The 26137-nt window shown below is 36.2% G+C and overlaps 1 protein-coding gene across 1 annotated transcript in view; it reads left to right on the top strand.

Moving 5' to 3' along the window:
* Positions 1–26137, top strand: part of LOC150101579 (mechanosensitive cation channel TMEM63B-like) — a 226952-nt gene that overhangs the window by 163875 nt on the left and 36940 nt on the right. The window contains exon 4 of the mRNA XM_090400846.1: positions 10294–10444. Within this exon, the coding sequence (XP_090256972.1) occupies positions 10294–10444 (151 nt within the window). The remainder of the gene's footprint in view (positions 1–10293; positions 10445–26137) is intronic.

Below are 26137 nucleotides of genomic sequence, written 5' to 3'. Positions count from 1 at the left end.
GTATATCGTGGAGATATAGATGGCTTGGAAATAGGAAGTTTATTTGTTTCTAATTTTCTTATTACTTATTACTGAAACAGTTGGTAGGGTTTAATTATTTATTGCATTTTTATTTGGTATCGCTGTACTTAATAAAATTGTATTATATTAAGTTAAAACGTGTCAGTGAAGATGTTTGAAATGTATTTTTTTATTTAATTATTTTTTAAGATGAGCCCTGGGTTGCATGCCGGAAAATAAGTCGTTGGCGTGCCAAGTTTGGCAGGCATGTTAAGGGTAGGGTTGTCCGTCCCCTGCTCCTGACTAACCATACATAAAGAATATAATAAATATTTTTTCAACGATTTCAATAACGAGTCAAATGTGTAACATTAGAAAAAACTAATGATGAATCAGGCATTTTAGCATTTTTAAGGTAAAAACGAAATCATGTTTGTTAATTTTTATACACTGCATAAATGCATCAAAAGGGTTAAACAAAAACCCTGATATAATAGACAAACACAGAGATGTTATTATTACCGTGGCCCTAAAATCCTGTCGATGGCCTTAGTTATAAAAAAAATTAGAAGAAGAAATAAAATAAAAAATACGTTTCCACAAATGTGTACCAACTGTATGGTGCCCGCTGCTGAGAAGCAGCCTCTACAGTATAAGCAATAAACCAATAAAGCAAATCGCCTTGCCATGCATTTTATTGTTTTATTTTAAGAATTTGAATTATAGTATGATAGGGAAATGTGTCAGTGAAGTTATATTTATATTTTATTTAAGTTGTAAGTATAGTTGTTAAATACTAATTATTAATTAAGTAATAAAAATGACTAAATTAACATAAATAAAACAATCGTCGACAAATAAAATTGTGTCTCAGGTGAGACCCAAAAAAGTGCTGCCCGGGATGGACTGCCCCTACCCCTGGTTTATTAATAGATCCATCCAAAGGTTGTAATTGACTTGTAAGGCCTCCAGGAATGACATCTAATTCTGTATTCATTTCTTTTAGAAGCCTCTTGGTTGATCTTGTTTTATGCGCTCTGAATTGATCCCGCACTAACATCTCAGGATTTTAACATGTTCACTGCCACGCTACTTTGGCATAGTCTGCTCCCATACGCTGAGCAATTTCACTTCTTCAAGGTCAGTACGGTACTCTCGTTGCTGGCGGTCAGCGTCATACGAGTATACTCGTAGTTGGCTTGTGCAGAGCATATACCATCTATGAGAATACACAGTTTGATGCTAGCTCCACAAGTCAAGCATTTTCGTTTCTTCAAGGTCAGTACAGTAATCTCGTTGCCGGCAGTAAGCGTCATACGAGTATACTCGTAGCTGGCTTGTGTAGCTGGTTTACCAACTACGAGTATACTCGTAGTTGGTAAGCCAGCTACAATATCGTAGTTGTCACCGAACGTGTTAAACAACACACCTGGACGTTTTGCCCATATATTTTGTATCCATAATTTCATTCCTGTTTCTTCCATCCAGCGTTTATCTTGAACGTGGATAATAATGCCACGAGGAATTTCATCTCTTGGTAATGTTTTTCTCTTGAAGATTAACATGAGGGTAGTTTTGTTCTGTCCGCACAACAAGCTAAAACTACAGTGTAGTGAGTTTTTTGATCACTATTGATTTGTTGCCTTTTGAATCTGCCGTCCGATTTGAAGGAAGAACATCAAACGTTAGAGGCACTTCATCCATGTTTGCAATTTGATTAAACTCAAAGTTAAATTTCATTCTCGCTGATATGACAAATCTATGGAATTCTATAAGTTTAGCTTCATAGTCAGCCGGGATTTTTTGGGATAGAGTGGTTTTTGTGCGCATGTATAACCTGTGTCTTTTCATAAATCTAAAGCACCAAGACGTTGATCTGGTAAAATCTAAAATTCCATTAGCAGTTGCGCATCGTTTCGCTTCAATAATTATCATTTTCGTAGAAACAGATATTCCCATGTTTCGATGATTTGTTAACCAATTTTTCATTTGTACTTCTAATTCTGGCCATTTTTCTAGGTGTGAATGGAATGTTTTCTTGTGTTTACATTGCAGTTTTAATCGTTCCTCTTGTTTTCTCCGCTCATGAACTATTTTTTCTGTTGGTGGTGGACCAAAACGTCTTTCTGCTGCTCTGTTTCCATATTGTTTTGCATAATTTATTACATTTAATTTATAACTCACGTTATATGAAAGTCTTTTTGTTTTACACTCATTTTTTCTAATTTTAAGATAAAAATTTTAACGACTTATAAAAAATAATTCAAATTAACCGTACAAAAGCACATATGTTTTATACCCTAATGACTCTAAATAGGTGATTCACCCACATGCAGTGAGATAACTTAGGTACCTATCTTCAGTGGCGTACTTACTAATTTTATTAACATATTGCGCCAGTAATTGAACTTCGGTACAGTGTAAAGATTCGTATTTTAATGTTACCTTCCGACCATAAGACGCACTCCAATTTTAAATCGATTTTTCTATGTAAAAAGGTGCGTCTTATGGTCCAAAAAATATGGTAATTAAAAGCACACAGGTGTATGGAGCACCAGGTCGAGCAGTAGAATTTAATCTATTTTTGCTACGTGATCTAATCCGCTTAGTTAACACGAAAAAGCAGTCGATGGCAGTGCTATCAGTAGACCTTACTCAAGCATTCGATAATGCCTGGCATCCCTTTCTATTCCACATCCTCCAGCAAATTGCTGTAGGTAAAAATCTGCTATCTGTTATCAAAGGAGCCTATGCCAATTCAACCACCTGCCTCCTAGTTAATGTGTTCCCATCAGACCCAGTGAAAATTCAAAAAGGAGTCAAGCAAGGTTGCCGTCTCAGTCCACTGCTCTTTTCTTTAGTTCTTAAACCTTTCTTACAACAAGTCAACAATACACACATGCTGTGCAAGGAATAACAGTTTCTTCAACTAAAAAGGAAAATAAGGTATTAGCATATGCCAATGATGTAGTCGGAACTTTGAAGGATAATGATTCCATATATATATGGAATCATATATATATATGGAAAAGCAGCAGATTAATTATTAATGCAGACAAGACAAAATTGAAAGTTTATGGAAAGTGGGATCTTGGAGGCATTCCTTTTGGACTAACCCCAAAGAGAGAACCCCTCATTATACTTGGAATTCCCATCTCCACTTACCCAATATTACCAGTCCAAGAACTTTGAAATGTTAGAAAACAGGAAAATAGGGCTGCTCTCCTTTTCTTCTAAAACCATAGTACTCAAAACCATAATCTTTCCTGCTCAGTTGTACATAATAAATATTACAGACATCACAGAAGTTGAAGAAAAGCAATTATATACTAAACCTGCCCTGCACAATTTTTTTGGTCTAGCCGATACTACCAAGAAGTTAAAAAGGAATTTCTTCAGCTATCAACGAAGCATAGAGGATTTGGACTCCCACTCTTAAAATTCTGCTATTTAAGCAATACAACTTTAAAAATCCATAAAATATTGCAAACTGATCACACATGTGCAGACCTTCTCTGGTACTACTTGAGTTTTCATCTTCCCCTGTTTGGTGTTACTGATTATAAAGGTCCAAAAGCTGATATTGTTCCTGAATACTACAACACTCTGTGCTTAACTCTAAGACTGCTAAAACACTCTGGAATTGACATAATTTCCATTAAAAAAAAGTAAAATTTGGTATAAAGAAATCTTTAAACTCTTTCGCTGCAAAGTTCCACAGTTGGGTACTAACAACAATATTTTGTTTCATAACTTGATGAAATTCCAAGGGTACCCTAACAAGAAGGATCTTTCTTGGAGAATTGCATATGGTCACCTTCCAGTCAATGCTATCAGATGGAGGTACTTTAACATCGGAGATCCACTCCGTGACATCTGTTACCAATTGGAAACAGTAGAACATGCATTCTACACCTGCCCTCTTGCTCTGCATATTTCGAACATATTATGTAATGTGTTGAGCATGGCACTATTTACAACAGCACAGGTTATTTTTTTATAATACCCACCACCTGCAAGTAATGGGAAGAGAATTTTGATTTTTATAATTAATGAATTAAAATACCATTTATGAAGGGTTAGAAAAAAACATGGATTTGAAAACCAGCCATATGATATCCAAATAGTTTATAATATTGTATTGTGGAAATTTTATTGTTCAGTCAGACTTTTTTTGTATTTAGAAAGAAGCATTCTAGGTGATATATGAAATTTATCATTAGATGGTGTAGACCACTCACATTATGTAATATTCACCAGGGGGGAGATAAAATTTTGTCTATTCTTGATATGAGCAGTTTTTTAAATGGTTCTGTTATCTTAATTCAATGTAGTCTTATAGTCAAGGCAGTTAACCCAGATGGGGCTAACCACCTGGGTAACAGTCATCTTTCAACTTTAGTTTCAATTGGCTTTTTGGTTGTTCATCTATATGAGATTGGTGAAAAAGAAAAACTGATAGCCTTTGGCTATATGATGATGATATAAAAGAACTTAGGCCTTTTCTCTCTTACTCTCTCTCTCTCTCTCATGCTATGTATCTGTCTTTTTTTCTCCTAATACTATCAGGCTCTCTTGCACACCAATACTAACACTACTATAGGCCTATGATGAACAACCCTTTACTTTTTCACCCCAGTAAAGATCGAAACTGGTTGGTGGTTTGATTCCGGGGGAGTAGAGTTTTTGCCCCCTTAAGGTTTTTGCTTTAGGGAGCTTTGGCGCATCCAGGGATTTGGATCCATTGGGGGTGGAATGTATTAGGACTTCCTTAGCTGATGCTTTTCCTGGAATATGAGCGGTTCTGCTTGGTGGTAGAGGAGCCTGTCACTGACCACACCCACTGCTGAGTTAAATGATCACTCAGGTCGCTCATTGTTGGGTAATTCTGAGTGATCGCATGAGTTTTTTGAGAGGTAATCTCTGCACTTAAACAGGGAAACCAGTCTGGGTAGTGACCCTTCGCACAATGCATAGCATCATAAATGTCCACAAGGAGATGTGCTTTGCATTATGGGATACCAAGGCAAGTGATGTGAAGTCTTAGCTTCCTTATACAAGTTTCCCCAGTTCTGAAAATACTTCAGGTGCAAACTTTGTTTGCTTACACTTGGATGAAGAATTAAACCAATTATATAATTTCTTGGTATCTTTAATTTATAGTATAACCAAGTGAAAAAACTTCTAAAGAAAATGAGTTTCTTGAGTTTGCTAGGGATAACCACCACCTCAGGCAGTATGTTACAGAGGATTCAAAAGGACTGAGGGTCTTGGATTTGAACATCTCATCAAAGGATGTTATTAAATATGAGCTACCAGATAAGTTTAGGTGTTGATGGTTATTCATGACTTATTTTTCACGGTATTAACAAAACCACAAACACTTTTATCACAAAGATGTTTTATTAACGCTTATATTTCGCTGATTTTCAACTCAGCATCATCATCAGAGCACAACACACTTGTAAATGCGACAGTGAGTGAGTGAAACAATATAATTGCAAAAGACAAAAGATCTAAAGTCCTATTTTTTTTCTCGTCCTCTAACGAAAAAAAAAAAAAAAAAAACAGAAGTTATCTAGGAGTTTTTCTTAGGATAACTGTCTCCCAAATTTTTGGCAAATTAATGCAACTATATTTGTTAAGGTTGGGAGAATTCTCAAAAAATAATTTTTCAGATCTATAATGACTTCTAAATAGCACATTCGTTTTCCTCCATCTAATCCTGTGTGAAGGAGTGTCCAAAGCGTGGTCTGCCAATCCCGACTTGCCATAGTAATAGTAGCGAATGTATCTTTCATGTTCTTCCAGGCGGATCTTCACTGATCTTCCTGTTTGCCCATCAGAGGCCAAGTACGGCATTCATCCAGTCCAACAGTACGGCATTTTAAAAACACTTACACACAGAGCCAGAGCCATTTGTTCTAACGATACAGCTCTGACCACTGAACTCCAATACCTGTGCCATATGTTCTTAGCCAACAGCTACAATCCCTACAAAATAGATAAAATACTACATAGGCCCATTACTCTGCCATCTCCTAATACACAAGAATACAACATGACCATTTCTATTCCCTATATCAGAGGTACATCAGAAAAGATAGCCAAAGTATTGTGGAAACATGGCCTTCGCACCACTTTCAAACCTCATGTCAAGCTGGCAACTCTGATCCGCTCGCCTAAGGATAAACTTCGCCCTTTAGCACACCCAGGAGTGTATGAAGTTCCATGTGACTGTGCTTGGCCTATTATGGGCAAACAGGATGATCAGTGAACATCCGCCTGGAAAAACATGAAAGATACATTTGCTACTATTACTATGGCAAGTCACGCTTTGGACACTCCTTCACACAGGATTAGATGGAGGAAAATCAATGTGCTATTTAGGAGTTGTTATAGATCTGAAAGATAATTTTTTGAGTCAGCAATGGCTTTTGAAGAATTCTCCCAACCTTAACAAATATGGTTGCATTAATTTACCGAAAATTTGGGAGACAGTTATCCTAAAAAAAACTCCTGGATAACTGCTTTTTTTTTTTTTTTTTTTTTTTTTTTTTTTTTTTTTTAGAGGGTGCCAAAAAAATAGGACTTTATATCTTTTGTATTTTGCAATTATATTGTTTCACTCACTCACCTACTCACTGTTGCGTTTACAAGCGTGTTGTGCTCTGATGATGCTGAGTTGAAAATCAGCAAAATATAAGCGTTAATAAAACATCTTTGTGATAAAAGTGTTTGTGGTGTTGTTAATACCATGAAAAATAAGTCATAAACATGAACTGTCAAATCTCATTCTGGTTGGTGAGAGTGACCATGAAGTGATTACCTGGGTGGCCAGCAGTGAGATGATCTCTGTGAGAAAAGGGTATATATGGAACTACAAGTCTAGTGATTATGAGAAGCTCAGAAGTCAGCTTGCAGGTTTAGCATGGAATAAGGAGTTGACTGGAAAGGAGATCAGTGCAGCTTGGGTGATATTCAAGAATTATCTAGTAGAAGCAATGTCTGAATGTATGCCATGGGTCAGAAGGTTAAATAATTTAGGTGTAAAATGGATGAATGAAGAGTTTAACCGTAATATAGTTGATAGAGAGGAAAAGGACGTTATGGAGGTGGCATAAGAAGAGTGGTAATAGTCAATTCCATGAGGACTAAAAAGAACAGTCAAGGAGACCGACTTGGTTGTTGTTAAGGGTAGCAAAAGTGAAGTATGAGCAGTAGTTAGCTAATGAAGCTAAAAATAATCCTAGGGAGTTCTTTTGATATGTAGTCAGCAAAAAAAAAAGAAAAAGAAAAAAAAAAGAATGACTAAGGAAGGATGACATTGATTGGAGAAAAGAACAACTGCTGCAGAAGATATAGTTGAGATATTTAATGGCAGTTCATAAAGGTCTTTCGTCCTTTTGAATATGACATCATGGAGAGTTTGAGAGCAGTGAATGATGAGGAGGAGAGACTGACTCTGAGAGAGGAAGAGGTATGTGGGGAATTAAGCAAACTTGATATTAATAAAACTGTGGGACTTGATGATATATCACTGCGTATTTTGAATGAATGTGCGTGGGAGTTGACATCTGTGTTGATGTATTTGTTTAATATGAGTCTTACATTGGGTCAAGTTTCAAAGGAGTGGATTGAATGCAAAAATTCATAAAGGAGATGATAGAATTCAAACATCAAATTATAGGCCAATCTTTGTGCCAGGTGTTGTGGTAATCTTTGTGTCAAGTGTTGTGGTGATGTTTAAGTAATCTACTTATTACAGTAAGGTGAAAGCAGCATTGGATGCAGAAGATGGCTACACAATTGTATACTAAAACTGTCTGATAGGTATCAACAAGTTGTGTATGAGGAAGCAATATCCCAGAAGAGAAAAGTCTCTAGTTGTGTGCCTCCAGTGGCTGTTTTAGGGCCATTGCTATTTAACCTATGTGTTAATGATATTGGGATAGATTTGAATGAGGATATATAGCTGTTTGCAGATGATGCAAAGTTAGGATGAACTATGAGGAGTAGAGCAATGTTGTAGCCTTATGAGAAGACTTGAATAGAATGAGTGAATGAACATGGAAGTGGGGATGCCAGTTGAATGTTGCGAAATGTAAGGTTTTAAAATTGGAAAACAAAGATGAGATGTAAGAACTTACTCTTGATATGAATATATTGTTGGATGTGGAGGAAATAAGAGATTAAGGGGTGTTGGTGGATAAGGTTCTGAAATTTAGAGACCATATTGAAAAAATTTGTCAGGACAACAAATTCTAGAAATGATATGGAGGACATTGAGTTGTAGAAGTAAGGAGATTCTGGTTCCATTGTATAATTTTCTGATTAGGCCACATATGGACTACTGTGCCTAGATTTTGTCACCTGGTTTTTAAAAGGATGAAGACATGTTGGAAAGGGTCCAGAGACAATTGACCAAAGTAGTTTATGATTTCTGGAATGTTGAATATGAAGAAAGTTTGAGGCAATGCAGTTTGCAGAGTATAGCAGATAGGAGGAAGATTGGTTGTATGATAGAGACGTATGAGTTAGTAAGGGAATTGTTATAGGATTAATATTGAAGAGGTTTTCATAAAATGGTGGGAGATTGGAGGAGAACAAGAGGTCATTTCCTGGAATCTGTGTAAGGAGAGTGTGAGTAATGGAGTGAGAAGTAGGTTTTTTGCATGGAGAGTTGAATGATTGGAATGCATTGCCTGGGAGCATGGTGTATGTAGAGAATTTGAATATGTTTCAGGCATGGTATGATGAGCTGTGTGTGTGTATGACAAAGGGGCCACCCAGATTAGTCTGTGACTCCATGGGGGTCCTAGGATAATAATAACAATAATAATAATCTGTATCATATCTCACACACACACCCTTTCTTCTGTCTACCATTGTCTGCATTTGACATACTTTTAGTCTATCCTCCTGATCTACATTCCATAATCCTGTTATCTTCTTTGGAACTCTTCTTTGGAACCCAAATCAGTGCACCATAGTCGAGGTGCAGTCATATCAAGACCTTGTGAAGAGGTAAAATGACTTCTATATCTTTACATGTCAATGTTTGTTTCAACCTCACAATTTTCTTCTCAGTTGTATTTGCAATTTTTGTTATGTGACATTTGAACTTCAACTTTCTATCTCCCATAACTTTAAGATCACTAGTCTCATCAGTTTCTCCAAGCATAATCCCACCAGTATAATATGATTTTGTATATCGCATTACATCAAATTGCCTAACTTTACATGTACTAACATTGAATAGGTAATTGTTATCTTTTGCCTAAACTTCCAGCCTATTCAAAGCACCCTGCAAATGCTGTATATAAGTAGGTCTCTGATTGTCCTGCCTATCTTTGCATTGTCAGCAAATAACTGAAGATCTTCTGTCAGTTCCATTTCCAATATCATTGATGTTATCAGCGATAAGAGACATGATATACGATATTTCCAATATCATACATTACATTCTTTCCATTCCTGTTGGATTCCTGATCTAAGACTCAATTATATAAACATGTCAAGGGCCTATCCAGTTCAACAAAATATTCCTTTAGCAGATGTGCTGACATCCCATCTTTTCCAATGTTGTGGCAGCACTGGGCATTATGTTATATACACCAAGTTGATAGATCTTGGTGAAGTGAACACTCATTATTTGAACAACATCCTCTGCATCTGATATTAAGGTACTGTCTGCAGTCAGTATAGTTATTTTTTTTTTGCATTCATTCTTTCCTTTACTTGCAGAATAATGATAAAATTTCTTTTGGTTTCTTTAGCCTATGCAGCCAATTTCTTTTCATGCTCCAAATTTGCCTTTCATACAATACTCGTAACTTTTCTGACCTGAGCTTTGTATGTATATATATATATATCATAAATCATCTCACTCTTATTCCTCTTATTCTCACAAAATCTTCTTACGAATCTCTTGTTTAATGAGTCTATTCTATTTGTTCGTTGAACTGTAGGGACACATTGCAAAATTATTACAGAAAATCTCTGGATGCTTGTGATACATTTCTTACTCTACTGCTTTGGTAAAATTCTTTTTGGTTGTGCTGTAAGAACCATCTTTTACTTTTTCTTTATATTATCTGTTTTTCTAATGATAATTAGTCAAAAAATGTGTTTAAATAATGACTTTAAAAATTTCTTTATTTGAAGATGACTAAAAATTTATTTATTAAAAGATGAATTTAAAAAGTTCTTTATTCAAAGATGACTTTAAAATTGCATTCAATTAAAGAAATCCTCACTCATTCTTAAAATATATTTTATAAATATTTACAGGGAACATCTGATAGTTGATAAAAGAACTCGTTTTCTGAAGTTACTAGCAATTAATACAACTTTGTTTTTGATACTATTTTTCCTGACAACTCCTTTCATTATTTTCTCTGCTTCAGGACTACTTCGGATTACATCACTGGTGTCTCACTTGGTCTGTTATATTTTTTTAGATATATTTAAATAAAGTTTGGATTAATAAATACATAAAAATTGTTTAGGATTATATCATAACTTTTGACTAATTTTTTTTATTTGGAATTTATTAAAGTGTTTTAAGTAAATGCTTATATCTTCCTTATCTTATGAAATAGCATTTTTAAGATATGTAAGCATTCTAGCTTATTAAAAATTTTAGTGACTAAGATGAATTTAATAAAGTGTGTTGTCTAGCCTGACAGTGTATGTCTTCCTTTACTTCAGTGTCAGGGGAAATCTGTGCAAATTAAGAGATCATCTGGAATGGTCACATGATTCCATTGAGATATGAAATAGCGAAAAAAATAATTAATTTCCCTTCAAGATTTACAAGTATGATATGTTTTATATCATTTCATGTGATGCAACCATTGGGTTATCAAATGGTTAGAAGATAGCATATTTACTGTCTGGTTGTGTGCATATCTTGAAAATTTTGCTGTAGCAGTGGTGAATACTGCAGGACATAATTTCAAGAGCATATATGTGTTATTTGTTCTTTTATATTTGGCTTAATTTCTACACTGCTTTCACAAGATGATGATATGCAATGGATAATATATCCAAGAGGTTGTTATGTAGAGTCAGCTACTTTTCCTACTTTCATTACTCAAAAAGTGATTTTTGGTAAATATTCTCCCTGCATCTTGCATGTTAAGATAAGCATCTGACATATAGTAGGCTGTCTAGTGTTGAATTCTTTTCATTATTTTTCCTTTTTTGCACAAAACGTTTTTATTTGTAGATTGTAGTTCTTATTTGCATGCAGTCATACAATGTTGTAAAAACTTTTTTTTAATTTAAATTTATAAAATTTAAACTTCATTAGCATTCCTGACAACAGAGGGTTTTTTTTTTTTTTGAGTAGGTTTTACATATTCCCTAGGCTTTTGGTTTTGTAATGTCTCCATAATGCTGGGCTGCTGAAAGAAAGACCTACAGGTTTAGTCTCAGTTTTTGCCTAAAGGAACTTCTTTTTCTTTCTCTTCCTCCCCACCTCTTATGGTTTCTGAGTTAATTGATCTCCAGTGCATATAGTTTTTTCTTTTCTAAACTCAGGTTTTTAACTCTGCAACTCAGGAAAATAAACCCACAGAACTATTACTGCACTGTCTCCAAAACCTAAGGATGAACACCATGACGAATCAGCTTGTGGAAATTTGTATAACTAACGATTTCAAGCAGAAAGTGGGTGCACATTCAACTTGCCGAATTGTATGCAAAGGGATCATGCAGGATAAAAGGCAAAAGGCTGTACTAAGCAAATTTTGTTTGAAGGAAGCTCTTTATCTGAAGGAATGAAGTTCCAAACTAGGATATCTTGTAATGTCTCAAAGACATCATCTAGATCAGTGTTTCTCAACCTGTGGTCTGCGACGATAGGATAGGTGATCTCCAGGCAGACTTCAATAAATGAAATTAATATATATATTTTTTAATTATCCAGACAAAACAAATTAAAATTTAATAAGTAAGTAAAAGTTATTGAAATGAAATGGAGACAAAAAACAAACAAACAAACAAATAGTAGCAGAATATTCAAAGGCGAAAGCAATAAAACTATATTGTTGTTCACTTCACCCCTCTTATTATTATTCATGCCAGAATGACAAGTAATAAAAGGGGGATGAGGTGAACAACAATATAGTTTTATTGCTTCCACCTTCCCTTGCTATTTTGTCAGATTTCAAGTGACGTGTTATCCACATTTCAACCAATTGCTTGTTGTTTATTGATTTTTATTACTGAATATTTTCCTCCTTCAACCAAGCTCAGTATACCTACAGAAGTGCTAAATGATACTTGGACAAAGTGTGTCGTGAGTTAACCCTAGTATTTATATATTTATATATTTTCGGAAACGTTTTTTAATAATGAAAAAGTTGCTTAGAACTTTGAAAAGAAGGACAAATGAAACAGGTGATGCTAACCCTAATTGTGATACATGTAACGGCGAGTAAATCTGATAATATTAAAGTAGAAGAAACAAGCAGTTCAAAGAAGAAATACAATAGGAAATATAACAGTTCATATTTGGAATTCGGGTTTACTTGGTGTGGAGATGAAAGTGAACAGAAACCTCAATGTGTTTTGTGTTATGAAATGTTGTTGAACGAGTGCATGAAGCATGCGAAACTCCGACATTTTGAAACTAAACATTGTGACATGAAAATGAAAAATAAGCAAATTGAAAAAAAAAGCCAATTTCAGCGACTCTTAGTGACATTAAATCATGGGAAAGATGTAGTTTCGGCCATGGATTCTATTAATAGCAAGGCACTGAAAGCATGTGCATAGTGAAAATAGGGAAACCTCTTTCTATCGGGGAAAATTTACTACTTCCAGCTATAAAAGATGTGGCAAAAACTGTTTGGCAACAAATTACTAAAAGATGTTGATTTGACTCCTCTTTTAATGACACTGCCGGTCGCAGAATTAATGATATGGCAGTTGACGTAGAATCTCAGTTAATCGAAAGAGTTAAGAAGAGCCTTATTATGTGTTACAAATAGATGAGACTGCTGATTTTACAGATGATTTGCAGTTAATATGCTACATAAGATATGTGCATGATACCAGCATTCATGACGATATTCTGTTTTGTAGAGCTTTGTCATCCCGAACGAATGGAGAAGAAATATTTCACACTCTCAATAATGGATCCAGTGGGAAAAATGCATGGGCTTCTGTTTGGATGAAACTTGCTCCTTTACAGGCAGGAATAGTTGGGGGTTGTTTCTATGGTCAAGGAAGTGGCTCCGGATATGAATCGAGTATATTGTTTCATACATAGGGAAAGGTTGGCTTCCAAAGGAATGGCATCAGAATTTAAAACTGTGCTATACACCGTACAATGCAATAAAATTAGTTAATTTTATTAAAGCTAAATTCACCGCTTTAAATAAAAGCGGTGAATTTAGCTTTAAATAACCTGTTATTTAGCTTCACCACTAAATAACAGGTTATTTTTGTATTCTGTGATGAAATGGAGAGTGAATATATACAACTTTTGCTTCATTCTGAAATTTGCTGAATATCCAGCGGCACGGTACTAACAAGCTTATTTCAATTGAGGCACGAAGTTTTATTGTTTGTAAATGAACGTGATTCTAAATTTGCATCACTCCTTGTTGACAAAGCATTGTTATCAACACTATCCTATCTTTCAGACATTTTTTCAAAATTAAATGAACTAAATCTCTCCCTTCAGGAAAATTCTTTAACTGTTCTTGATGTCTACGACAAAATAAAGGCATTCAAGGAAAAAAAAAAACTGGTGTTGTGCATTAGTTATGTGAAAGACAGATAATTTGCACCTTTTCCAACATTGGAATCCTTTTTAGTGGAAAATGATCTTTTTGGTGATTCTGAGTTTCTGGAAAGAGTTTGTGACCACTTCAAAACTCTGAAATAGAATTTTGAAACATATTTTCCTAATAACTTTTATAAGAAATTTCTGTGGGTTCGAGATCAATTGATCTCGAACCCACGAGAACAACCTTTCATTATCAAAAAAAGAACAGTTAATTGAACTTTCAAGTGACAGTGGGCTTAAAATACAATTCCATGATCTGGTTTGGCTCAATTCTGGATCTCGCCTTCAATGAGAAGTGAATTTCCCGAATTATCGAAGAAGCACTGAAAATCATGCAGTTTTCTACAACCTATCTTTGTGAGAAAGGATTTTCATCACTCCTTCAAATAAAAACAAAATACAGAAATCATCTTCGTGTGTGTGTGTGTGTGTGTGTGTGTGTGCGCGCCGATCTTCGACTAAAGTTGATCAATATTGAGTCAGATATCCAGCAACTCTGCAAAGGCCAAGAAGCTGAACTATCTCATTAAAAGTAAGTAGTAACATAATTATATCATATTATTGATATAACTGGTCCTTGGGCTTACAAAGGTTGGGAAACGCTGATCTAGATGATTTCATGGGGGGTAGAGGAGGGGAGAATTATTGGAAAGCTTGAAGAAGGCTAGAGAATTACTGATATTGCCAGAGAGTTTGGAATCTCATGTGTCTTTGTATCCAGGTTCTGGGCTGTGTTTTTAATTAATGGAATGTGTTCCAGATGTTTGCTAAGAGGTTTCTCTCACTTTACAATGGAGACAGATTTTTGGTTATAATGGCAAAACATAATCAACATACATCAGCAGATCAGCTTGCAAGTCTACTCCATTCAAGCTCAGGTACATTAATGTCTCAACAAACTGTGGCAAGACATTTGCAACAAATAGGCTTATACACCTGAAGGCCTGCAGTCTGTGTCCATTTATCCACAGCTCATCATAGAGCACATTTTCAGTAATGTTTTATCCATAAAAATTGGACAAGACATCAATGGGCTAATTTGCTCTTTACAGATGAGAGTTGAGTTAGTCTTTCTTCTGATTTTAGATGAAAGTGGTACTGCTAAGGATGATTGAAAGGGATGCTGGGGTCATGGTGGGGAGAGGCAGTGAACTTAATGGATGCACTGAGGTGCAACTGCTAGAAAAAGGGACTATGACTGGTGACTGATTCAACATCATGTTCAATTGTTCTGTGGTGGTGTAGGTGAAGAATTCATTTTAATAGTTGACAGTGCTGCACTTCATCGTACATGAACAGTGGAGATGCTTATGGAGATCGAGGATATTAATTGAATTGAGTGGCCAGCATGTTCCCCAGATCTCAACCCCATAGAACACATTTGGGATGCAATAGGGAGATGCATTGCTGTTCGAAATTCTCCTCTACAAAACAAACGAGGTGTTATCCTTGCTCTGAAGGAGTAGCTGGTCAGTTTGCCTCAAGAACTCCTGAATCACTTGGTGCTTAGCACCAAGTGATTCAGGAGTTACGACATTGTGAGAGCTGTATCATAGTTCTGGGTGGATATATTCCATACCGAAATGTCTCTCCATCATAGTTTTGTATTAGCACTGCACATTAATTCCTTAACTATATCCTTAGAAAATTTGTAATTTTCGCCAAAAATGTATTGCAGTTTAATTTCTATGAAATTTACAAGACATCTTTTGTGTAATATAATTTATTAGTATGGTAGCAATAAATTTATATCCACATTTGGCGATAGTCATGAAAATTATTTCATATACAGGTAAAAATATAGATTGGCCTTAGCTTTTCAACATCAGTGTATATTAAATAGTGATAAAACTTAAAGCTAAGAACATTAGATGGTGGTAGTTGTCTTCCACATTATCATTATGTGTAAAGTCTGTAAATCATCATGCTTACCAGTTTCCAAATGTTAGGACTTACAGAGAGAATTGCATGCTCACTTTTGTGTATAAAAGGTGATGTCTGTAAATCATCATGTTTATCAATTTCTAAATATTAGAGCTTTGAGAGATTTGTCTGCTTGCTTTGGTGAGTAAAAGGTGATAACTGGTTTATTTTACTTTTAATTCACTATTTGAAAAAGAGACACACAGTTTAAAGCAGTGAAATAATGGTAATCAAGGAACACTTTTGTAAGTAATACAAAGTAATATAATAGTTTCATTATTTTGGAACATTGTTTTAATGATTCTTGTGCCATAAGGTTTCATAAATTAACATGACATCACAAAGAAAAGAGTGAATAGCATATTTTATTTAAAAGCCATATATTTCATCCTGAAAATTGCAGACCATCATCAGTGGCACCAGGAAGCTGAATACAAAGCAGAACAATGGATTATTTAAATCAGTTAGAACTGCATGATGTTATAGATAGAACAACACAAAGGAATAACTAAGGAAACATAGTATTATTAATTTTTAAAAAATCATTGATGTGTGATTAGAATGAGATTATTCTATATCTTTGATATAGAGGCAGGCATTCCTTCTGATTTAGGTTTGGATGATGAAGTAAAGTTTCGGCACTTTCTTTAAATAAATGTTTGAACTTATGGCAGCAATAGAGTAAGTACATTTCAGATCATAGGATATTGTGATCCATAACCAATCCATGTTATGCAAGGTCAGATTTCTAAGTTGCATCCTTTTCTCCACTGTACATCCGGTTTGTATGAAGTAACAACAGTGACAGGTGCATAGAACTTTGTAGATGTGGGAATTGTTTATCTCTAGAAGATGGGAACCATAATGATAGTTTGATGGAAGGAATGAATGTAGCTGCTTGATTATATCTTTTAAGGATTCTAGAGATTGGTTATGAGATGCAAGAAATATATGGGATGGGAACGCTTCGTATTGTTTCATTGTTGTTTGAGCTCATCTTATAGGAATAAAAAATATTATTGTTATTGTTATTATTATTATTAACACCAGACATCCACGGAGTCAAAGAACTTATTGCAGGAGGCACACAAACACACACCGTTGCACATAAAACCGATCAACTCATCACACCGTACTTTAAACATATTGAATGTATTTGCATTCATCACAATGGCAGGCAGTGCATTTCACTCACCATCCACTCTCCATACAAAGAACCTGCTCCTTATGCCCCCTGCTTATACGCTGACAACTTTCTGCCAATGTAAATATCTCAGTCAGTAAATGTCCCCTCTCTTTCTCCTATTTGCAAGGCATTGCAAACTGCATTCCATCAATCTGTCTTTATATCCCACATTCCAAAGACCAGTTACAACATTAGTCAGTCTTCTCTGTGGATCCTTTCCAGTATATCCTCATCACAATGTAAACCAGGGGATCAAATTTGTGCACAATAATCCATGTGAAGCCTGATCAGGGCCTTAAAGAATGGCAACAGAACTTCTCTATTTCTACACACATCAAGGTCCTCCACATTATTGCCATTATCTGATGTGATGACTTCACAACTTACACATTTCATATCCTTGTCCACCACCACTCCAGTGTCTCTTATCTCCTCAATGTCCTCAAAAATTTCCCTTCCAAGTGTATACTTTGCATCACATTGTTACTTGCCAAATTTCAGAACCTTCCATTTGCATACTTGGGAGTGGGCGTGGGAATGGGCAACAGTATGGAACTTCCAGTTCCATACTGTTGCCCACTCCCACAATCTATTCAAGTTCTCCTGTAAGGCCACAACATCTGCTTGATTCCTCCTTACTCTCCCAGTTTTGCATCATCTGCGCACAGTTGTATATCACCAGTTGAACCCATCCCAATGTCATTAATATACACAGTCTTGCCATAAATACTGTTACAACTTCCACACACTGTCCTATAGAATTTTGTGAGCCCATTTCTATTAATGGTGCTCTGCACAGTCAGCATATGCATGTTTATTAGTAGAGAATTGGCTAGCTATAGAGGTTAACATGCAGTGGTTAACATGCAGCTATAGAGGTTAACATGCAGCTATACTGTTCTCATAATCTCATGTTCTCAGGATCAGTAGGATGTTTGTGTTATACTGTTCTCATGTTCTCAGGATCAGTAGGATGTTTGTGTTATAACTATACAGAAGATGTACTGACCACCAAAGAACAGGTCAATCATGCTGCATTAAGATAGCTTGTGAGGGCTGTGAAGGCACATCTCCTCTGTAATCCTGTGAGAATGCAGAAAGTGATGTCACGAGATATGAACATTTCACAGAGAATAATACTCTGCAAAATATAGAGCATTTCCTACAGTATCTAATGGCCTGGGAGTGAGAGCCTATCGTCATTCTACTGGACACTTCCTAACACCACAAGTTATGTGGCAAAGGATTATAAAATCAAAGGCATTTCTCTCTGAGAAGATTTTCATCATTGTAGAATCATTTAACTACCAAAACAATCAGGTACATGCCCAGATGGTCACACAGCATGTGGAAGCACCCAGGATTCAGAGCAGTCATCACCTAGCATCAGTGATGGTTTGGGGGAGTGATGTATTAGGGGTATCTAAGTTGCATTTCTTCGAGAAAGGGTTCAAAGCCTCCATGAAAGTGTATTGAGACAGTGTGCCATACCTGTGGTATGGCCCCTGAACAACATCTTGTTCCACAGTAGGCAGGACCTTCCAACAGGTTTCAGCCCCTGCACTCAAGGCAAGGACCACACAACATTGATTGGAGGCAAAAGCACTCGACCACATATCATCATCTTATTGATCATCTGGAAGTACTGATCTAAATCTGTTGGACTTCAAGTCGTTTCTTGCAAGCTACCCTGTCAAGCTTTAAAAGGCAGATATGGAGCAAACAGTGGCAGTGTGTCCATTGGTTATTGTGCTTGCCACCGTCGATATGTTTTCCTCACATTCTTTGGGTGTACGTGAAGGCAAAAGGGAGACATATCAAACATAGCATTCTGCTATATACATGTGATTTGTATGTGCTGTAAGCTGTAAACCAGACTAGGTACAAATTAAATAACAATGGTCTCAAATCAGATCCCTGTGGCACACCATTAGTAGTTTTACTCTTCTTGGATACTGCACCCTCCATACACAACTTTTTGATACCTAGCTGAGAGCCAGTTGCCTATCCAGCTCACTAATCTACCATCCAGTCCCATCTGTTCAGTTTAGTTACCAGCTTGTGGGATGGCATTATGATTACAGAAACACTGTGGCTTCAACGAGTGTCGTATAATGCAAAATAGGAGTTGGAAAGATTAGAAAACCATTTAGTTATATCAGAATAGCTAAGAAAGCAGACAAAATATGAAGGTGGGGGGGGGGGGGTGAAAGAACACGAGAAAGGTGAAAAGGAATATGGGGATATACAGTGATTCTGTGATTAGGAGTATATTAGATGAATGAATAATGAAAGTGTGCTTTGCAAGAGCAGAGATTTGTGATGTGACTGAGGCTATATGCAGGTGGAACAAGTGGAAGATATGATTGTTTTAGTTGGAACAATTGATTTGAACAGAGATAAGTATATCTCTATGAGAGAAGATTTGAAAGAGGTATTGAATAAAGCAAAAAAAGTAGAGCAAAGTAGTCATGATTGTGATCCTGTTGTCAAATATGAGATGAGTGAACTGAAGTGGAGAGCTGCAGTTGCTAATGATTTAGTGCCCAGAATGTTCAGGAAAAAAAAAGAGATTACTTATGTTGATGTATGTAGTGTTTTGGATGGTAGAAAGGATTTGTACTTGAAGGATAGATCTAAATATATTGGCTGTTCTTTTTTTGGAAAAAGAGTTCTTGCTCAGTGAAAGACTGGATATAAAGTAGTCTGGAAAACCAGGTATGACTAGGTAGCTGCATGAGAACTTTGGATACATGCATTAAGCTGAGAGATTGACATTGTTATGATGGTGGGGGTGGAAAAGGATAGAGAGAGAGTATGGAAGGGATGACACCAATAATGTTTGTACTTTTGTCAGTGGCATGAGGAATCTGATGAATCAGGCTGCTTATCTGAATCGGTTAAAGAATCAAAGCGTTATCTGAATACACATCAGCTTGGTGTTTGGTTATCATCATGTCCACTAATATTAGCCAGATACTTCATCATTAAAGGCAGTGAATTTTTAGCATTGTTAAATGACATGGGACCAAATGTTGTTTGGTTTTAGAGAGAGACCTAGCTGACAGAAACTGATTTCCTTACAGGAGTAGAATGTAATACTTATCTCATCTCATCTTCCTTTTCCCCTCTTTTACCTTGTGGTGTCGAGGGTTTATTAATCATCGGACCTCAAACCATTCATGGGATAAGGTGGTCAGCCCTATGCCCCGGTGTATTATCCTATGTCTGTAGTGTTGAGTTCTCAAGGCTGGTTTGCCTGCTTTGCGAGATGAAAATCCCCAGGGTAAACTGAGGAAAAAACCCTACTGTCCACGCCCAAGACTGGCTAACTTGGCTATGGCTGAGGAAGATCTTTCAGTTCCCTCATGTTACTGACGGGCATCGAACCTAGGACACTCCTTCCTCATGCATATGGTTGCAAAGCACCCACCACTAGGCTAACCACACGGACATGTAATACTTATAGTGTCGTGAATTTAGGAAGGACAAACAGGACAAAAAAACAGTGGTAGTGTATTGCTAATGGTTGCAGAGAGATTAAATCCCAGAGCAGAATTGAAATTCTAAATAGTGGTTGTGGTAGGATGAGTAATTCAACCAATGGGCTTGGTCTGTGTAATTCAAAATAGACAGAATATAATTAATATTTGAAAAACAAGTTATTTATATTCATGTTACCAGTGAGTGCATAGCTTGATATAATGTCCCTTTTAAACTTTCATACTTACATATTTTAGCATTTCTTGTCAAATATCATCTCTCCAGGCTTTCAATGGCTTTTTCTACCTCAAATATTCATATATTTCATATGTAGTCTTGTTTGCGTTCCTCTTGAATATTTTCTACTACTGTTCTGCCATTTTTTATTTCATTTAATATGTTTCAAAATAATTACTCAATAAATTCAAAATATTTTGATCTTAGTTCTTTGTCATCCTTCATCACTTCAGATTCCTTTTTCAGTGCTTTCTCCTCCATTTCTAAGTTTTCTCAATAACCTCCAGAACATTTTGCCACTATCCTGATATTGATCTTCTATATACTGACCAAAGTCTTGCCTTGAGTTTTCTTTAGCTTCTTTTACATACTGTTTTGCTTTCTTAGAGTTGGAATGTCTTCCTGACACGAGTTTTTGGACTACTTGGAAATGTCACATAAAATATAAATAATAATTTACTCCATATTATCTCAAAGCACAAGCTGACTTGCTTGTAGGAACTTTCAGTATACTTTATTCTTTTCCATTACTGCCTCAGATTTTTCTGTTCTTGCAGACAACTTCTCCATATGCCTTTCCGACTGAATCAGTTAATTTCTTTTTTTATCCTACAGGATAGTCACAAACCAGACGAACTAAACAGAAAATGGTGGCCATTTTCTGTTTCACACTCCCTGTTATACTATTGTGTGTTTGAACCAGCTTGAAGATATCGTTATTTGCAATAATGTAGTCAGTGAGACTTTTTCTTATTTCTGGTATCTTCTCTCCATGTAAATTTATTATTATTATTTCAGTAACCTCCATGGAGTCAGTAGACTCATCGTGGAAGGCTCACTCAACCAGAAACATGTCTAGCATAATGAACTTTGGAGTTATTTACACTCCCTGGATTCACAATACACTCCAGCAATGCATTGCACCTACTAACAACGCTTCACATAAAAAATCTACATCTACTCATCATACCCTTCTTCACCACATCTTTATGCAACTTCCAGGGATAGACTTTTATTCTTCCCATCTTACCATCCATTCTTTTTTTATAATTCCTTCTGTATTAATCTAGTAGAATCCCTTAACTAACTTGAAAGTCTCTATCATATCTCCTCTTTTCCTCCTGTCCAACAAACTCTATAATCCACATTTCCTCAACTACTCTGCATAACCAGCACTCCAAGAATCCTGATATTACTTTGGATCCTCCGTGTTTCCACATCACAGTGACAACTAGGCAACCAAATTTCAACACAGTAGCCCCATGTGTGGTTGGACCAATGCCTTATATAGAGGCACCACTACCACCACCTTATCAGTGTACTTTTAAACATAGCAGCAATACAATGTGCATTCTTCTCAACACTTGCAACTTGTCCTTGGAACTTTAGTCCTCTGTCTATCATCACCCCAAGATCCCAAATCTCATCCACTTCCTGAAGTATATTTCCACCAATGGCGTATATAAGATTATATCTCTGTATCCCAAAGTGTAACACCTTGCATTTATTAATATTATAAATTATTAATATTAAAACTATAACCCCACTTATCTGTCCAAGAAAACAAGTCTATTCAAATATTCCTGTAGAGAATTAACATCAGTAAACATTTGAAGATCCCCAGTCAATCCACATGAAATATTATTAACAAATAAATTGAACAGTATTGGGGGGTGGGGAGACTGAAAAATATTTTGATAAACACCTAGAACAAAAATTACATTAAAGCAATTGATATAACTACAAGAAAGAACATATCTTAAAACCCTTTAACTCCCATGTTTCATCAAATTATAATTTGTTCTTTTTCTTTTAGGATATATAAGAAGATATGTCAGAGGTTTTGAGGAAATTCAAAGACACAGAGGTACAGGCCATCATCAAGTTTTCTGTGCTGCAAGAAAAGTCTGCAACTGAGATTCACCAAACTTTATGTGAGACTTTCGGGTACTGTGCCCCAGCATATCCAACAGTTGCCAGATGGGTGGCCATGTTTAAAACTGGGGCATCCTGAGACAACAGATGCCCCAGGTCAGGAAGACCTTCCACAGTGATCACACCAGAAAACATCAATGCCGTGCATGTCATGATCCTTGATGATTCCAGGGAACGAGTTTGGGTCATTATCCACCAACATGCAGAAGCGCTCAGCAAAGTGGGTCCCTAAATGTTTGAAATGTTGACCAAAAGAGGGAATGGGTGCTCTCAACTCAAAGGATTTTGGGTCATTTTGAGAAATCAGGTGCAAATTTTTGGATCATATTGTGACTGTCAATGAAACATGGCTTCATCACTATGACCCATAGACCAAATGATAGTCGTTGGATTTGAGACACAAAGGTTCTCTATTGCCTAAAAAGTTCTGAATCCAAAAGTCAGTTTTTGCCATTGTCTTTTGGAATATGGATGGTGTAATCCTTACAAGTAACTCAAAAAAGATGAAACTGTTATAGCAACAGTTTATTCAACAGCTCTGAAGGAATTGAAGGAGATACGAAGCAAAAATGCAGCTGAGGACTGGTTTGTGCAACAAGGGAAAGACATTTTTCTTAGAGGATTGTAAATGATGCAGCAGCATTGTAACAAGTGTATAACATTTCGTGGGAAATATGTAGAATAATGTGTAAGTCATATGGTTCTACCTCAATTCTTCCTAGTGATTATCACAACTTTTCAGCCCACCCTCATAGGGGGCCGAGAACAGAACCCTGGGGGACACCACTGGCCATCTTCCTTTTCTGAGACATTTCTCCATCAAACACAACTTGCTGATATCATTTAGAAAAGCAGTCTTCATTCCATCTAACCAATCTGTTATCTGATCCCATTTGCTGCAGCTTTATACACTAATCCGTCATTTAGCATTCTATCAAATGCCTCTTTAAAGTCAAAGAACATCACTGTATATGAAACTCTCTTATCCAATGCATTTGTCACCTTATAAAATCTAAGCAGATTGTTAAAAGAAGACCTTCCCTTTACAAACATACTGACTATCATATAGAATTTCATGTCCATCAATCCAATTTGGTTTTCCAAACCAGTTTCTCCAACACTTTGACCAAACTATAGATATACAGACCTCTATAATTGGAAACTTCTGTACTAGAACCATGTTTGTGGCAAGATACTATTTTTCTTTCATTCCACTCCTTAGAACCTTCCTCCCTTCATGATTTTCATTAGGTAAACAAGTCAAGAGCATGACTAACTCTTTTGCATATTCTTTAAAAACATGTAGTGATATGCCATCATTTTTACAGCCATATTAATATCTAACCCAAGCAATACCTGATACACCTCAGATTCTTCCACCTTTAATTCTCCTAATCCTTGCCTTCCTTCTACATAATGAACGGCATCGTTCACACTAGTATGATATTCACTGATGAACTGTTCATTAAATAATTCCACTATATCATTTCCTATGGTTAATCTTCTACCATAACTATCCACAAATGCCAACCTGGGGAATTATTTTATCTCTTATAGAGGAGATCAATCTCCTCTATAAACCCATTCACAGTTTCTGTACTCACCACACTTTCAGACAATACATTCCACTCTTCATGCAAAGAACTTGCTTCTCACATCTTCCTTATACAACTTCCAGGAATGTCTTCTTGTTCTGCCTAGTCTCCATCTACTCTATGAAAAACTCCTCCATATTAATCTGGTAACAACCTCCAACAACTTATGCTTCAATCATATCCTCTCTCCTTCTGTTCACAAGGTTCTGCAAGGTGCATTCCTTGAATCTCTTCTCATGTCTAACATTCCATAGACCTGACACTGACTTAGTAAACCTTCTCTGGACCCTGTTGAATGCATCCTCATTCCCTTGAAAACCAGTCTACCAAATCTTCGCACAGTAGTCCATATGTGGCCTGATCAAAGCCATACAAGGGAGCCATAACCTCTTTGATTCTGCACATCATTGTCCTCTTCATTATTACCATATGTTGTGATGTTCTTGCAATTTTAGTAATGTGACCCTAAAATTCATGTCTTTGTCCACCATCACTCTCAGATCTCTCATTTCTTCCACCTCCTTGAAAATTTTATCATTAATTATATACTTGGTATCCCAACCTTGCCTACTAAATTTCGAGACCTTGCACTTTGCAGCATTAAACTGATAGTTCTGCTCACTTTTCCACTCCATAATCTATTGACTATGGAGTGGAAAAGTGAGCTCAGAAGTTACCTCCGAATTAAGTGCCTCCATAGCACAATTGAAAGAATGGTACATTGCACCCTTCGATTGGAAAAGACCTAAGTTCAATTCTTGTTGTTACAAGAGGAATCTTTATATGGTTTTTTCACTGAAGGGGAGTTAGCCCATCTCATACGGAGGTAGCAGAGTTTTTTCCTACCAGTAACTTGGGTTTTTCATCCCATATACAGCTAAATCGTCCTTGAGAACACACACAATTTACAGACAAAAAATACTAGTGGTGGTGGGCAGTAGATGGCGTTGGTGGAGATGATGATGGTGGCAGTGGCTGTTTGCTGTAGTTGGTGGAAGAGTTGGAGAGTTGTAGAGTAGGTGTCCTCCCCTCGATGAGTCTTTGGACTTCTTGGAGGTGTTATGTAATAATCATCATAATAATAATTATCTAATCATGTCTGTTTTAATATAGCTACCAACTTATCATGTGTCAGTCTATCGAAGGCCTTTGAAAAATTCAAATATATTGCAACACCGAATCAAATATTTCATTCTATCAACCTCCACCTCACACCATACTGTTTCAAAACCACTGCTGCTTTTTTCCCCACTTGTATCTCAACCTAGCATGGACATAATTCCCCTGTTATCATCAGCAGCCTTTTCTCTTCCTTCTTGTCTTCCTATCCCCATGAAAAACATCATATCCTTCCATTTCTATTCCCATTGAGATATCATTCTTATACGACTATGTTTCACTTATTCCAACTATCTTCGGACAAATAATCTTAATCAATGAAAATTTAATCTCTCTTAATTCTGATACTCCTGGTATTCATAAATAAGTATAATAATTCATTTCTTGGCATATAACCATTCCTACCCATGCTGTCCCCTCATCTGTGACTTTTCCACACTTGTTTCTGTCTGCTCACTCTTAGTCTTTGTCCCATATATCTACTAGACTCAACTACCTTCCATGTAATCCATAATGATCACCATTCCTATCTCCCTGGCCCACCCTATTTTCCTGTTCATTTCATATTTCTGTTCTCACATGTTCATCTCCATTCACATTTGTCTAACCTGGTCCACTTGCTTGCTGATTTATATCATCTCTGACTTCCACTAATACCTTGTTCACATCACTGATCATTCTTTGATTCTTTCATTCCAGTAATTGTTCCTGCTACTGCTCCATCAGTTAGGCTTTCTTTCATTCTTATAGGAAATGTGAAAGCTAATTCTGCTTTCACATTTCCTATTAGAACTACTTCTTCTTCTTCTTTGGTGCATCAATCTGAAAATTGGTAAATATAGCAGCACATCACAA

This window comes from Typopeltis vanoorti, chromosome 11 (assembly GCF_054136105.1).
Source record: "Typopeltis vanoorti isolate ZY-2024b chromosome 11, IOZ_Tvanoo_1.0, whole genome shotgun sequence".
NCBI lineage: Eukaryota > Metazoa > Arthropoda > Arachnida > Uropygi > Thelyphonidae > Typopeltis > Typopeltis vanoorti.
The sequence above is the reverse complement of the archived record's forward strand: the minus strand, read 5'-3'. Positions and strand labels throughout refer to the sequence as shown.